This window comes from Apis cerana, linkage group LG15, assembly GCF_029169275.1.
Source record: "Apis cerana isolate GH-2021 linkage group LG15, AcerK_1.0, whole genome shotgun sequence".
NCBI classification, from domain to species: domain Eukaryota; kingdom Metazoa; phylum Arthropoda; class Insecta; order Hymenoptera; family Apidae; genus Apis; species Apis cerana.
Genome location: NC_083866.1, coordinates 8,621,717 through 8,634,350, shown reverse-complemented (window position 1 = coordinate 8,634,350; position 12,634 = coordinate 8,621,717). Strand labels below are relative to the sequence as shown.

Here is a 12,634-nt window from a genome sequence, read left to right as displayed (position 1 = left end):
TTGGAATTCTAATCTTATTAATATCAATAACACCAGCATTTATAAGATATGTTCTTCCTTCAGGTCAAATATCATATTAGTTTTGCATTTTTTGTATACTTTTATATTCTATTTACAAACCATTAAATAGAATTTAAGGAATTGGAATCTCATTAATATCAATAACACCAGCATTTATATGTTATATACTTCCTTCAAGTCAAATATCATATTAGCTTTACATTTCTTGTATATTTACACAATCACTATTTACACAAATCATTAAATAGAGTTTGAGGAATTGGAATTCTAACTTCATTAATATCAATAACACCAGCATTTATAGGTTATGTTTTTGCTTCAGCTCAAATATCATATTAGCTTTACATTTTTTCAATTCAATAATTTTATTACACCCTATGGAATATCTTTCAAAATACCTGCAAAGATCCTTAATAGTCGAATAAGCGTCATTCGATAAGAACTTTTGCTGTCATCCGAATCGGTCCAGAAAATGAAACTTTTCTCTGATCCGGTCACGGTTTTCGAAAATCGCTTCGTTCATCACCGAGAAAAGAAAATTTTCCGTCCATCCAGTTCTTTTTTATCCGGTCCCATCGTCCGATATTCTTCACTCTTGATACGATGACGTTTATCGACACACACACGCAGATTATCAGCAACCGACGATTGCTTGAATTTTTCTATCGATTCTCGTGCCGAATCGGGGCGAAACGATTTCTTGTTTGAACAAAGAGGATGGTACTAACAAAGCAGACGCGACTCCCGACAAACAAATCTGTATTCAACTCTGGCGGAACTTATCGGGTGTTATTAACTTCATCCCAGCGGGGGATAAATCCATCGGTATCGTGGGAAATTTAATTTATACGTCGTTGCCTCGTCGTAACGATCCGCTATCGGTGGAATCGAAAGGTGATGGAAATCACCTCTCCCCCCTCTCTCTCTCCACTCTGATACTCTTCCTCGAACTTACACTCACGCTTGCGTTATTATTACGTGTACACGCCTCTCGTTACCTTTGCGCTCCTGCTATTTTTTTCTTTTGAGAAGAATCGTCGGGGACTCTCGATCCGCGTTACTTTTTTTCTCGGTAAAATAATCAGGATTGGTGGAATACGGAATTTATCGGTGTGGAAACGGGAGGATGGTCGTTTCGAGGCTTGAACGAGGTGACACGGGGAGGGGGGAGGTGAGAAATTCCTTTTGTATTCCCGGCGTATAATAAATTATAACGGGAAATCGTTCTTTCTCTCCGAGTCTGCGAGAGAAAGTGAGAGCGGAGGTGACGCGTGTATAACGTTATAACAAAGCGATGTGTCGCGGTTCGGATTCGGTGGTTGAGCGAAGGGGGAGGGGGGCCGTTTTCATCTTTCGACTTTGGAATCGCTTTGTGTGTAAATTCAGCGGAGTGGATGTAACGGTTGACAATCGGGGACGACGGCTCCCCTTTTGCCTTTCCACGGAACGGACACGGACGTTCTTTTGACAACGTCACCGCGCGTAGCGGAATGTTTTCTTCGAGAATTTAATTCTCGAACGCCGGGGATATTCGGGTGATATCCAACAAAATCGTTCCTTTCGATTTTCCGCCTTTGTTCGCTTCCCTTTCTATTCCATTTCTATTTCTCGTTCTCTGATTTTTTACCTTTTTTTGACCAAGATGTATGCGTATGATTGTAATATTAATTACGATTTAATATAAATTGCGGTGTATCGCTTATATTATTACGTACGAAATTTAATAATAGAATAAAGTAACGAAATTTAAATGTTATAATAATGTCGTGAATTCTTGTTTATCGAATATTATTTCCAGAAGCAGAGTGGAATTATTACGGGTAAACAAGTAAGTTGGAACTCATTTGTTTGTAATACGGTATAATATCACGTACGTTCCATGATTGAAAACATTAAATTATGCACACAAATAATGCTCGCATACAACATTCAAATAACATTTTAATGCGAAAGTTAATACTCGTATAGTTGTCAGATTTTCGTAAAATCGTGTGATTTAAATCGTACGTGTAATCCATAAATTTCAACCGCAATTTATCGATGAAAACTCGACTTAATAATCTTTTAATACTTTAATAATAAATAATTATCCTCTTTTTGTTAAAACTTCTTTTAAAAAATAATTTTTAAACGCTCTAACGTCTCATTTTTCTCAATTACAATTCATTCGAATTACGAAGAATACAACGCGTACCTCCTTGTCAAGCAAGATGGACATTTATTACGATAAATGATCGACAGCCTGTTGCATATTGAAATACCTTCTAATTGCGCATGATGCGATTCTCCGTGGAACTGACCTAATCGTGCCATACGTATTTTACGGAATATGTATACGCAGAATGTATTCGGCCATCGCTGTTCGAAAATTAATAACAACCGATTCCTCGAGCCAGATATGATAAAACGATCGATTGAAAGAAAAAAAAAGAACTTTAAACCGTTATAACTTCGAAGCGAGCGACTTCCGATCGACGAACGAACGATCATTGGAAGCGCAAAATCTTCCCCTTTGAAACGCTTTTTCATTCGTTTCGATACGACTTTCGGTCGCCGAGATATCGTCGCGTAAAGAGAAGCGTAATTTTTACTATCTCCGTTCTCGTCGCTTTTACTCGGACCCTCTCGCTCGCACCACGAACTCGAGACGAAATTTCTAGAAAAACGTACGCGCTTAAAAAAAATGTAGGTCAATTGCGAGTCCATTCATAATTCCGTTAAGGAAACTTTGAATCTTCGTATCTCGGCAATAATTCGAGACATCGTGACGAATATCGTACTTCAATCGTGTACGATTATTCACCAACTTTTCGAAGAGCACCGGGTTTCGATCTTTATTATTACGAGAAGTTCAAATATTTCGCTCGTGACTTGGTTACGATTGATCGCATTGCGAAGATGTGTCGAGAGTTAAATTCATTTTGATTTCTTCGTACTTTTGTATATAGGAAGGATAATGAATGCGCGATGCGCATTTTTTTCGAATTTTTTTTTTTTTCGATTTCTAATTTTCGTTTCATTCGAGGTTGAAGAATGACCTTTTAAATTTTCTGACACCTGTAGCCGAACTTTCGGTACTGAACGTCACGGGCATACGTATATAAAGCTTTATACGAGGCTATACAAAAAGAATGATAAAGCATACTTGCCACGTATTAATTTACATAAATATTTTGCGAAACGGAACGCATCCCTCCATGAATCGCATATGTTATTTCTCACGCGATATGAATTACATGTAACAGCAGTTTATTATACCACGGCTGAAATAAAATTAAAGAGCGTTTTAATATGTACGATGGGACACGTGCGAAGCGTGAAAGGTACTGGTAGGTCGGATGCTGCTAAATTTTTTACTTTAATTGCTTGTTTGCGTTATAAATTGTCGCGTTAATAGGTCATTCGTTATTAACACTACGAATAATTTATTCCTATTTACTTCAGGAAGTTTTATCGATCGAAAGCGGTCGATATCCTTCCTTACCATCGATCGATACTTACCATACGACAAATACTATTTAAAAAAAAAAAATTCTCGTTCGATCGATATTCTCTTATCCAATTATCCCCGTTTCAAGCAAGTCGGGAAAAGTACATCAAGATACACGTTCGCAAACAAATGGAATATCATCGCGAGAAAAGTCTGCCTGTAATTAATTAGAAATCGGTTCCCAAGTCAAATAATATTTCCAACGACCGAGGATGATTCCAAATTATAAACTCTCTGCCCATCTGTTTTTCGTGCCGGACCAAGTTTAAGAGGGATTAAAGTTCGGTAGACGGGATAAGTTCGCTCCCTATTGGTGGCTAATGGACGGTGATACAGGATTCGCGTGTTAGCAACCGCTAACGAGCCGGCAAATTGTTTTTGTGAATCTCTCTCTCTCTCTCTCTCTCTCTAAGCCGCTCGGCTCTATTATAATCCGTGCTAATTTCGGCATTGTATTCGCTTTAAGTCACGGGATCGGAAACACTCCTCGGAGCACGTGAACTCCGGTAATCTGTGTACAGTCAGACTTGGGAACACCTGTTCCGTTTCACTGCCGAGACTAATTAGTCAATTAGCCATTCCAGCGAGTATACGCAAACCTTATATCGCATGGATCGCTGTTATCGAGATTCAATTCGATCAAATCTCTGACCGATCCGGGAAATTCGAAAAGCGAGGAACGAGTAAATATAAATTATATTGTATCCTCTCTTTCTCGCGTTCAACGAATCGATTTATTATGAATGTCTTTTCCTCCATCACGTAAAATATCGATATTATACAATTTTTCCACGAGCCCCTCGGTTTAAATCGTTACCTTGAAACAAATGGAAGCTTTAACGTTTCTTGATGAAAATCCACGATAAACCTCGCTTCTTTTTCGAATTCTCTCGATTACCCCCCCCTCTTTTACTATCCTCACACGCACGCACAGTTTCTCCCGGAAGAAGATGCGGCAATATTTTGATGGTTGCAAGAAAACACGATAGACTTTCGATAGGCCTTCGTTTTCGCCGAAAACTACTGCTAACGCGTTCGATTTATGTTTCAGCTGCGTGGGTGGTGACTTTTTAAAAGTGTTTCTACATTTGGAGGGGAGCGGCGTTTCCGAGTACACCCCCTGGTCCGGAGTGCTTTGCGGGGATCTACGGGACGTCCCCCAGGTCCTCTACAGTTCGAGGTCCACGCTTATCTTGGAGTTTCACAGCCAGGAATCTTCCTCCTCTAATGCGACCGGCTTTTTTGGAAATTTCCACTTCATCGATAGGCGTAAGTTATCGAATATATATATATATATACTTTTAGAAAAACTCGAGGAGGATCACGCGCTTTATCATCCTGTATCGATCGGGTTGAAAAGCTAATTCAACAACAATTTTAATTTCGAAGCAGTTACGAGCAATCTATCCGAGAGAACGATTGACAGCTTGTTAAAAAGATCCGGCTAACTTACTTAAAAAGGGGAGTTTATCGAGAAATTGTTTCAACTTTTCTTTTGTGAAAAAAACTCTTTCGAGTTTTATTACTCCCTCCTTAACAAGAACCGTCCATTTCGTGTCCGTTTGAAAATGAGACCAATCGATGCGCTTCTCCGCAAATTTCAAGATTGCGTGGAAGAAAAAATTCTTTCCAACGGCAGAACTGGATCGATTAAATTCAATTATTCCGTGAGATTTGCATTTCTAACTTGACAAACACTGGCGCAAACTCTCTTTGTATTTTCTCATTCGGAAAGAGAGAGAGAGTTTGTATTTATATTTTTGCCTAATTATGCGCGCGAGTGGATTCTTTTTTGGACGTGTAACGAGCAGTGCGTTGCAGGGAAGGGGGGAGGGAGATCAACAGGATCGTGGAACCGCTAAAACTCGTGCTCCTCTGGGCCCGTCAGCTTCATAAATCTACCCGGTCGAGTATCACGATGAGTGGAATATTTTCTACCAGGAGAGGGAGGGGGAAAGTGTGTACAAATTTTTCACTTGAGCGCGATGTGTGTTCATAAAAATATCGTTTATCTCGAAAACGAAAAAAGAAAAGAAACGTGCGTGATATTAATAACAATTCGGGGTGAACAAAATAGAGGAAGGGATTAGAAAAGCGAGATTAAAAATTTCTAATTTTGCGCGAGATAAACCCGAGGTAATCGAATACTCTTGAGGTTAAGGAAAACAAATGGGACTCGATTCATCGAGCGGGAAGATCAATCGAGCGAGAACTTTGGCTTTCGATTTTCTATCGTGCTACGAATGGGAAAAAAGTCTAACATCTCTCGAATATTCCACGTATTCCTCGTGGCCAGTTACTTTAAAAAAAAAAAAGTTTCCATCGCCGGTTGAAGGAATTCGAACCATTTATCTGGCTTAAACGCCTTCCTTAACCACTTCCTTGCGGCGTTCCTTGCAATAAATCTTTAGCCGCTTCCTCTACCGAGACGAAAAACAACGAACAACCGTATCCTCCTAAAAATGTAAGGCATATCCCCTTTAAATTTGAACGACAAACAAATTTGTATCGATCAATCTTATTTTCTTCTTCTTCTTCTTACCAATTCCCCCAATTTCTAATCGTAGACTGTCGAAAAACTGTGGCAAATATACGTAAATTTAGGGAAGAGGGGCGTGGTTCGTTAGTAAACGTTTCACGAACACGGCAACCAGGAAGACTAGGAGGCGCGTTTTAAATATAAAAATTTGTTATTTCGCTCACGTATTATCCCAGCCTCATACACGTGTCCCACGTATAACCGGGGGCGTAATTCTTTTCTCTTCGCGATACGTAGAAACTGGGAGAAATTTTGCGTCAGAATTATTATTATTATTCCTTCCTTATCGACGGTTCGGCCCTTTCTCTCGTATTCTTTCGAAATCTCCTCGAACGGAAAGCTCGTCCAATTTTCCACGCTCTTTCCCCTCCCCAGAACCCTTTCCAGAACTCGTGTTTTCGCATAGCAGGGAGCCTCCGGGACGGATTTCGGTTCAAAGTTAATCCGAGGTGGCCGAAATTTCCGAGGAGAATCCTCCTCCTTCCGGTCAAGCATAATGGAAGTCGATAACCAAAGAGATTAGTTGGGCGGGGATTAGACGACAGGAAGATAGGAAAATCGGTGCACGGTGGCTGGCTTATCGTAAATCGTGTTATCAAAGCGACGTATAACGTATAATGTTTGTACAGGAGGGGGGAGGGGACCGCTTGATCCCACGGGCTAACTCGATCGATATTCAATTTCGCCTCGTTCTCGGCGATCGTCGATTACGTCGTGACGTCGCTTTTATCACCGCGGCCCCCCCTGATTCCGTGATTACGGAACACCGCGGATCAATGACGAGGACTGCGATGATATTTCGCGATGATCCCGCGATTCGTGGAGGGAGGATCCATGGTGGAAAAGTGGAGGATTCGTCGCGTAATGCGTAAAGAACGTCACGAATCCATTTCGTTCGATCCATCATCCCGGGACAAACCTGTCACCGGGCTTGAATGCCCCGAGACACGAGGCGAAGGACAAGAACACAGGGAGAGGAGGAAATGTAAATATATATATATATGTATGTATCCTCTGCATCATCAATATTCCACGTTTATGCAACTTTGTACACAACATTTTCGACGACATCTTTTCTCTTTTTTTTTTTAGAAATCGTTCGACGATGAGAAGTATATCGTTTAAAGAGGCGCTTTTCTTTAAAAATGGGGGAGGAGGGACGAAAATTGGGCGTGGATTACTCGAATACACGGTAAACACAGGGCCGCGTTTCGGAGCGTGAAACGCGATCGGTGATTAACCGTGTATAATTAAAATGTAATTTCTTGCCCGCAAGTAACCGGCAAGTTTTAATCAAACCGGGCTGAAACAGGCAGAAGAAACAGGGAGGGGGATGATGATTATCATCGAGGTTAGCGCGAGCTTCCTCTTTCTTCGCTGTGGATTCCAAGCGGTTGAAGGAGAAAATAGGAAAAATCCTAAATATTTTCCTTTCCAAGGAATTATCGAGAGCGAAGGGTAATTTGCAAGCCTCGATGAAATTTGGCAATTAACTGGGAAGACGGCCTCGTCTCGATGTAACATCCTTCATTTTCCAAAGAAGAAGCAGAAAGAAAAACTGACTGATTCGATTTATCAATTCACTTTCCTTCCATCTCCTAGCCCCGAATCCGCGAGCTCTCCTCGAAGCGGTCGTAAATTTTCACATCGAGTTATAAGCTGGAACGAGTCACGATTAAAATTCGAGGATGAAAAGGGAAATATGGCGCCGTTGATCAAACTGGATAATTCTCTCTGGGCCATTCTCAACTTTATCCTCGAGCCGCTGCTGCTAATTACCCTTACGAAATTCGATTGAATTCCCTTTTTATTCCCGAATCCATTGGCCAACCTTGCTTCCGGCAATTAGGGGTGGACCACGCGTGTTATTGCCGCCCCTCGAAAAATTCTGATCGTCCCTTCGAGGAGCCATTCCTTTCAATTATGAAAGAACCCTTATGAAAGAACGGAGAAATTACGAATCCACGAACGTGGAAAAAGAGGGGAAAGAATTCGACGAATACGCGCGGAATGGAAATCATTCGCGCGTCGGAAATTAAAATTCTTTCTCTCGAACAAGACTTTGTATCGCGAGAGAAAAAGAGGATGATTTTTTTTTCTTAATTCGCGTTTCTTCGAGTTTGATACTTGTATATGATTCGTATAGGAAGGGTTGTAAAGAGATTTTGGTTAGTCGAGTCCAGCCAACTCGATCTTAGGAGGAGGAGGGTTGCTTTGGTTTAAACGTGGATGGATTTTATCATTTTGACAGTTCTATTATCGTTACGAGAGATACAACATCTTTCTTCGCGCGATAAAATAAAAACAGTAAAACGAGTAACATAATTTCGAAGGAAAGAAAAAAAGCGTAGAACAATTTCTCCTATTTTTTTTCTATTCCATTCTTGTAATAACGAGATACTAGGATATTATTCATTTTCATCCGTTCAATTCAAATCGACCAAACTTTTCCTTTCTACTCGATTTTTGCTTTTCCTTTTTTTTTCTACTCCTGCAATCCTATAATTGAAAATTATCGTTCCACGAGTTCAAAACAGCCTCCTTTGATCGAGATACAGGCATTTAAAGAAGAAGTCGAGGCTCGATACTCTCTTCTTCTTCTTCTTCTTCTTCTTCTTTCGAAGCTCCAGTCGAAACAAACCAAACAGCAGGAGTGGTGCTCGGAAAACTTGTCTCTGAAAAGTCGGTGGTATAATTTCCCCTTCATGATCGGTGTCCTGTTTTATGCGATCCCCGTTTCCGTTTGTTGCGCATTCCACGATACCTGGGGGACAGATCTGATACGTACCGAGAGCTACTTAAAAACTGTGCGAGCGAACTGGTTTTTCGCGAAAGTTAAAGGTAAATCTTTCCTCCCCGAAACTTTGCAAAGTCCGTCTCTCTTCCCCGTAAACAACTCGCCACGTCGTTACGTAATTCCTAGCTAGGGAATATCCCCAGCGATGTACAAAAGTTAATGGAACTTGAGATAACAATTTCCTCCTTCCACTCTCGTCATCGCAAATCGTTCTCTTAAAAGTCGATCTCGGCTTATTTGTTGGAAATTATATCAGGATAGATGATTCGACAGCAGGAAAGGAATAAACTGCGTTGTATGGACGTTGCGTGGATCGCGACGCGAGATTCAAATAGTGAATAAAGCTGGCACAATTGTATTTTCTTTCTTATTCTATAAAGAATAAGAAATTACAATAGAAATTGTCTCGAGATATAAAAATAATTTTGTCAGGCCTGTGATTCACTGTGCGACGATTCGAAGAAAGGGGAAAGAAAATCGAGATAGATATATAGTATATCGTATAATTTAAAATTCACCGAAATTTTATTTGTATATTTTATTATCGAATGTATATATTAGCAATTTCATAATTCGTACCTACTTATTTTTCTTCGATACACTTCAAATGTTGTTTGAAACAGATATCCAATAACTTTTGGTTCGAAAAATGATTGCTTTCGTTTCCAAATTTCTCGCCTCCACCCTACGTATAGAAGAAAGATGTTAGAAAGAAAGGAAAATTGGAGGAGAGACGTTAATAGAAGCCGTTTCTATGCGTGGGCCAACGTTTCAATCTGGATCCGCGCCACTTATCTAAATCCGGGGAAGATCGCGGTCGAGAAAGTTTGGTCGTTAGAGCGGGTCGTTTAACCTTAATGAGATCTCGCAGGCTTGAAATAGCGAGAGAGAGAGCTCTCCCTTACGTTTTCGATACTAACTGTTCGCGGCCGAATCGGGGATTAATCGACCGGTTGCTTAAAAAAGAGTCAGTCACTTGCCGCGAGACGTAAACTCTCGTACGACGTTCGCTCTTTTAACGATTCTTTCCCTTTGAGCTTGTTCAGCCCAACCGTTTCGGAGCAACGGAGGTAACGTTCCGTGAAACTGTTTCGAATTCACTGGCTCGTTCGTTGCGAGGTAATTCTGGGTACGAATCTATCGTAAAAAAAATTTCACCAACAGGTTTCTCGACGCCATTGTTGCTAATTTCGAGGGGATTCTTTCAGAGAATTCCTCCTCGGATTCGATAACGCGGCCTTTATTACCTAAAGATTGCTTTCAATTATACTATTCACGCGCGTAATTATCGATGAACAAATATTAATCGAAGCTTATTGCACCGAATGGTCCACGTTTCGAGAGGAGAAATTTTGAAAACGTTTTCCTTCATTCGAATTAAATTATTATTATAGAATTTTTTTTTTCGATTTCAAGTTAGTCCCTCTGTTCATCCGCTGTTGTTTGAATTAAATCGCGTTTACCCCGTAATTTATATTATTCATTTAATTTCTGGAAAAGTAATAAACGTCACCGGCCTCGAAAATTATGACATTGCGACAGGCGTTCGCAACATTAAATTCATACCAGTAGTTTTTCATGTTCTTTTCCCGCATTATTCTTCTTATTGTAACGTCATATAATACACATACGTGTATATATGCGTATACCATACCTACATATACCTAACCTCGTTTCCTCTCTCTGTTATTTTTCTTCTTTTTCTTCTTCTTTTTTCCCCCTCTCTCCCTCACTTTCGTTCCGTTTCTTCTTTCCGTTCACGTAACGCGTAGGTCCTATTATCGTCGTATCGTGTTACACGGCGAGCCTTTCACATTTGTATGCGCGTACGCGAAACTCGTTGTTATTAAATTGATAAAATTAATATTTCGTGTATAAAGATATTTTACTTTATTAGAGTCTCCTAATCTACGAGAGAGAGAAAAAAGAAAACGTTTGTTGTTACGCGAATTTTCTCTCGCTACGCGATTTTATAAGATAAATAACACGCCCTCGTTTCACGTTTAAAAAACAAGGGCAAAAAACGTCTCCCAAAAGTTGAAATGAAAATATTTTCTTCTCTTTCGGGACCCACTCCTTTTTTAATTATTATTATTTTCAATTTTAATTTTGTTAATATTAACGATAATATATATGTATATACAACTTCTACTTCGTTTTTGTTTCTTCTCCCTTGATTCGAGTTCAATTGGTGGCAAGAAGTGATACGATACAACTGTCTCGATCGATACATTCAATCTCCCGTGTTGTGTAACGATATTACCGATTGATATCAAACACGGTAAAAGCCGACCGAAGTTAACGACGATGGTAAACGCATAAACACATGTTTCCGGTGTGTAACGGTTAAACCCTATTATTCGACGTAATTTTAAAATCGAACGGAACCGGATCCGTGTGTTTGCAGTGGTGTACAATTAAAACGTTGTAATTTGCGGGACGCGTTGATCGGCGGAATTGAGTAAACGGCGCGCAACAGAGCTTCGAAACAGCGTGGTATTCGCGACGGACGTGAGTGCATCATGGCTATTGCCTTAATTCGTGCGGGCGCAGGTAAATTGATCGACGAATCCTATACCATTAATTTAGGAAATTCAATTCGTCCTGTTCGAATTTTGAACTGGTGTTCTCCGATCGATAGAGAAAATTGGAGAAATTTCCATTTTCTTCGAACGAGTGTTTTCTGGTTTTCGATACGCGTCTCTTGATCTGTCTTTTATATTTCGTTTTTTAATTAAATAAACGAGTTTCAGTCGTCGTTTCATTTATCATTTCAAAGCTTATCTGATCATTGAGTGTTTTAAAAAAGTTTCTTTTTTCTTGCAGTTACAGATATTAAATATTTTTTTAAATCTTTTCTTAACGTGTCTTGAAAAGAGGAAAATTTAAAAAGATCTCATTTTGACTCGTTATTACCAGAAACACGTGTTATATTCATCACATCATATTTCTATCAAAATTTATTTCTCTTCGATTTAACGTAATCTCAATTGCAACAAGTAAAAAGCAGAACACGAAAAATGATTGATAATAAAAAGAGAACTTTGAAAAGATACTATCATATATAAAAATAATATACTGTGTCTTTTGTTTAAATATAAAAATATCGAGTAATCGAATAATTGAGAATTAGGAGAATAGATGAGAATTTCTATCAAAATTTAACTCCTCGATCTAACATAACCTCAATTGCAACAAGTAAAAAACAGAACACGAAAAATGATTGATAATAAAAAGAGAACTTTGAAAAGATACTATGATATATAAAAATAGTATACTGTGTCTTTTGTTTAAATATAAAAATATCGAGTAATCGAATAATTGAGTATTAGGAGAATAGATGTAACTATGTGCTACAACGTAGTAACATAGAAATGATTTTGACAGATGAAATTTATTCCTCACTAACAACGTCTACATAGATATGGTAATTATTACTGACTCTACGTAGCAAATGTTCAACATTGTCAGAATATATCATACGATATATATATATTGTATGTACGTGTATATATTCATAGTGTAACTCAAGCATGGACGCACGTTTTCTTAATAGATCGTTCAAAGTCGATATTTACTAATTTATTCGCACGAGTTTATCCAATATATATTTGTCTGATACTTTCGCATAAATATTTATAATTTATGAATTATACATGGTATAAATTGTATTTCCATTTATTAATTTATGCAAATTAAAAATTGGATACACCTTTTCTTTTTTTTTCTTTTCTTTTTTTATAGTGCCAAGTTTAAATACTTAAAATTAAATTATGGAAATAAAGCT

The 12,634-nt window shown here is 38.9% G+C and overlaps 1 protein-coding gene across 11 annotated transcripts in view; it reads left to right on the top strand.

The window, feature by feature from the left end:
- Positions 1 to 12,634, top strand: part of LOC107997420 (suppressor of lurcher protein 1) — a 317,598-nt gene that overhangs the window by 97,304 nt on the left and 207,660 nt on the right. For all 11 annotated transcript variants that reach the window (XM_017056003.3, XM_062086068.1, XM_062086067.1 and 8 more), the window contains one exon: positions 4,563 to 4,780. In XM_017056003.3, the coding sequence (XP_016911492.2) occupies positions 4,563 to 4,780 (218 nt within the window). The remainder of the gene's footprint in view (positions 1 to 4,562; positions 4,781 to 12,634) is intronic.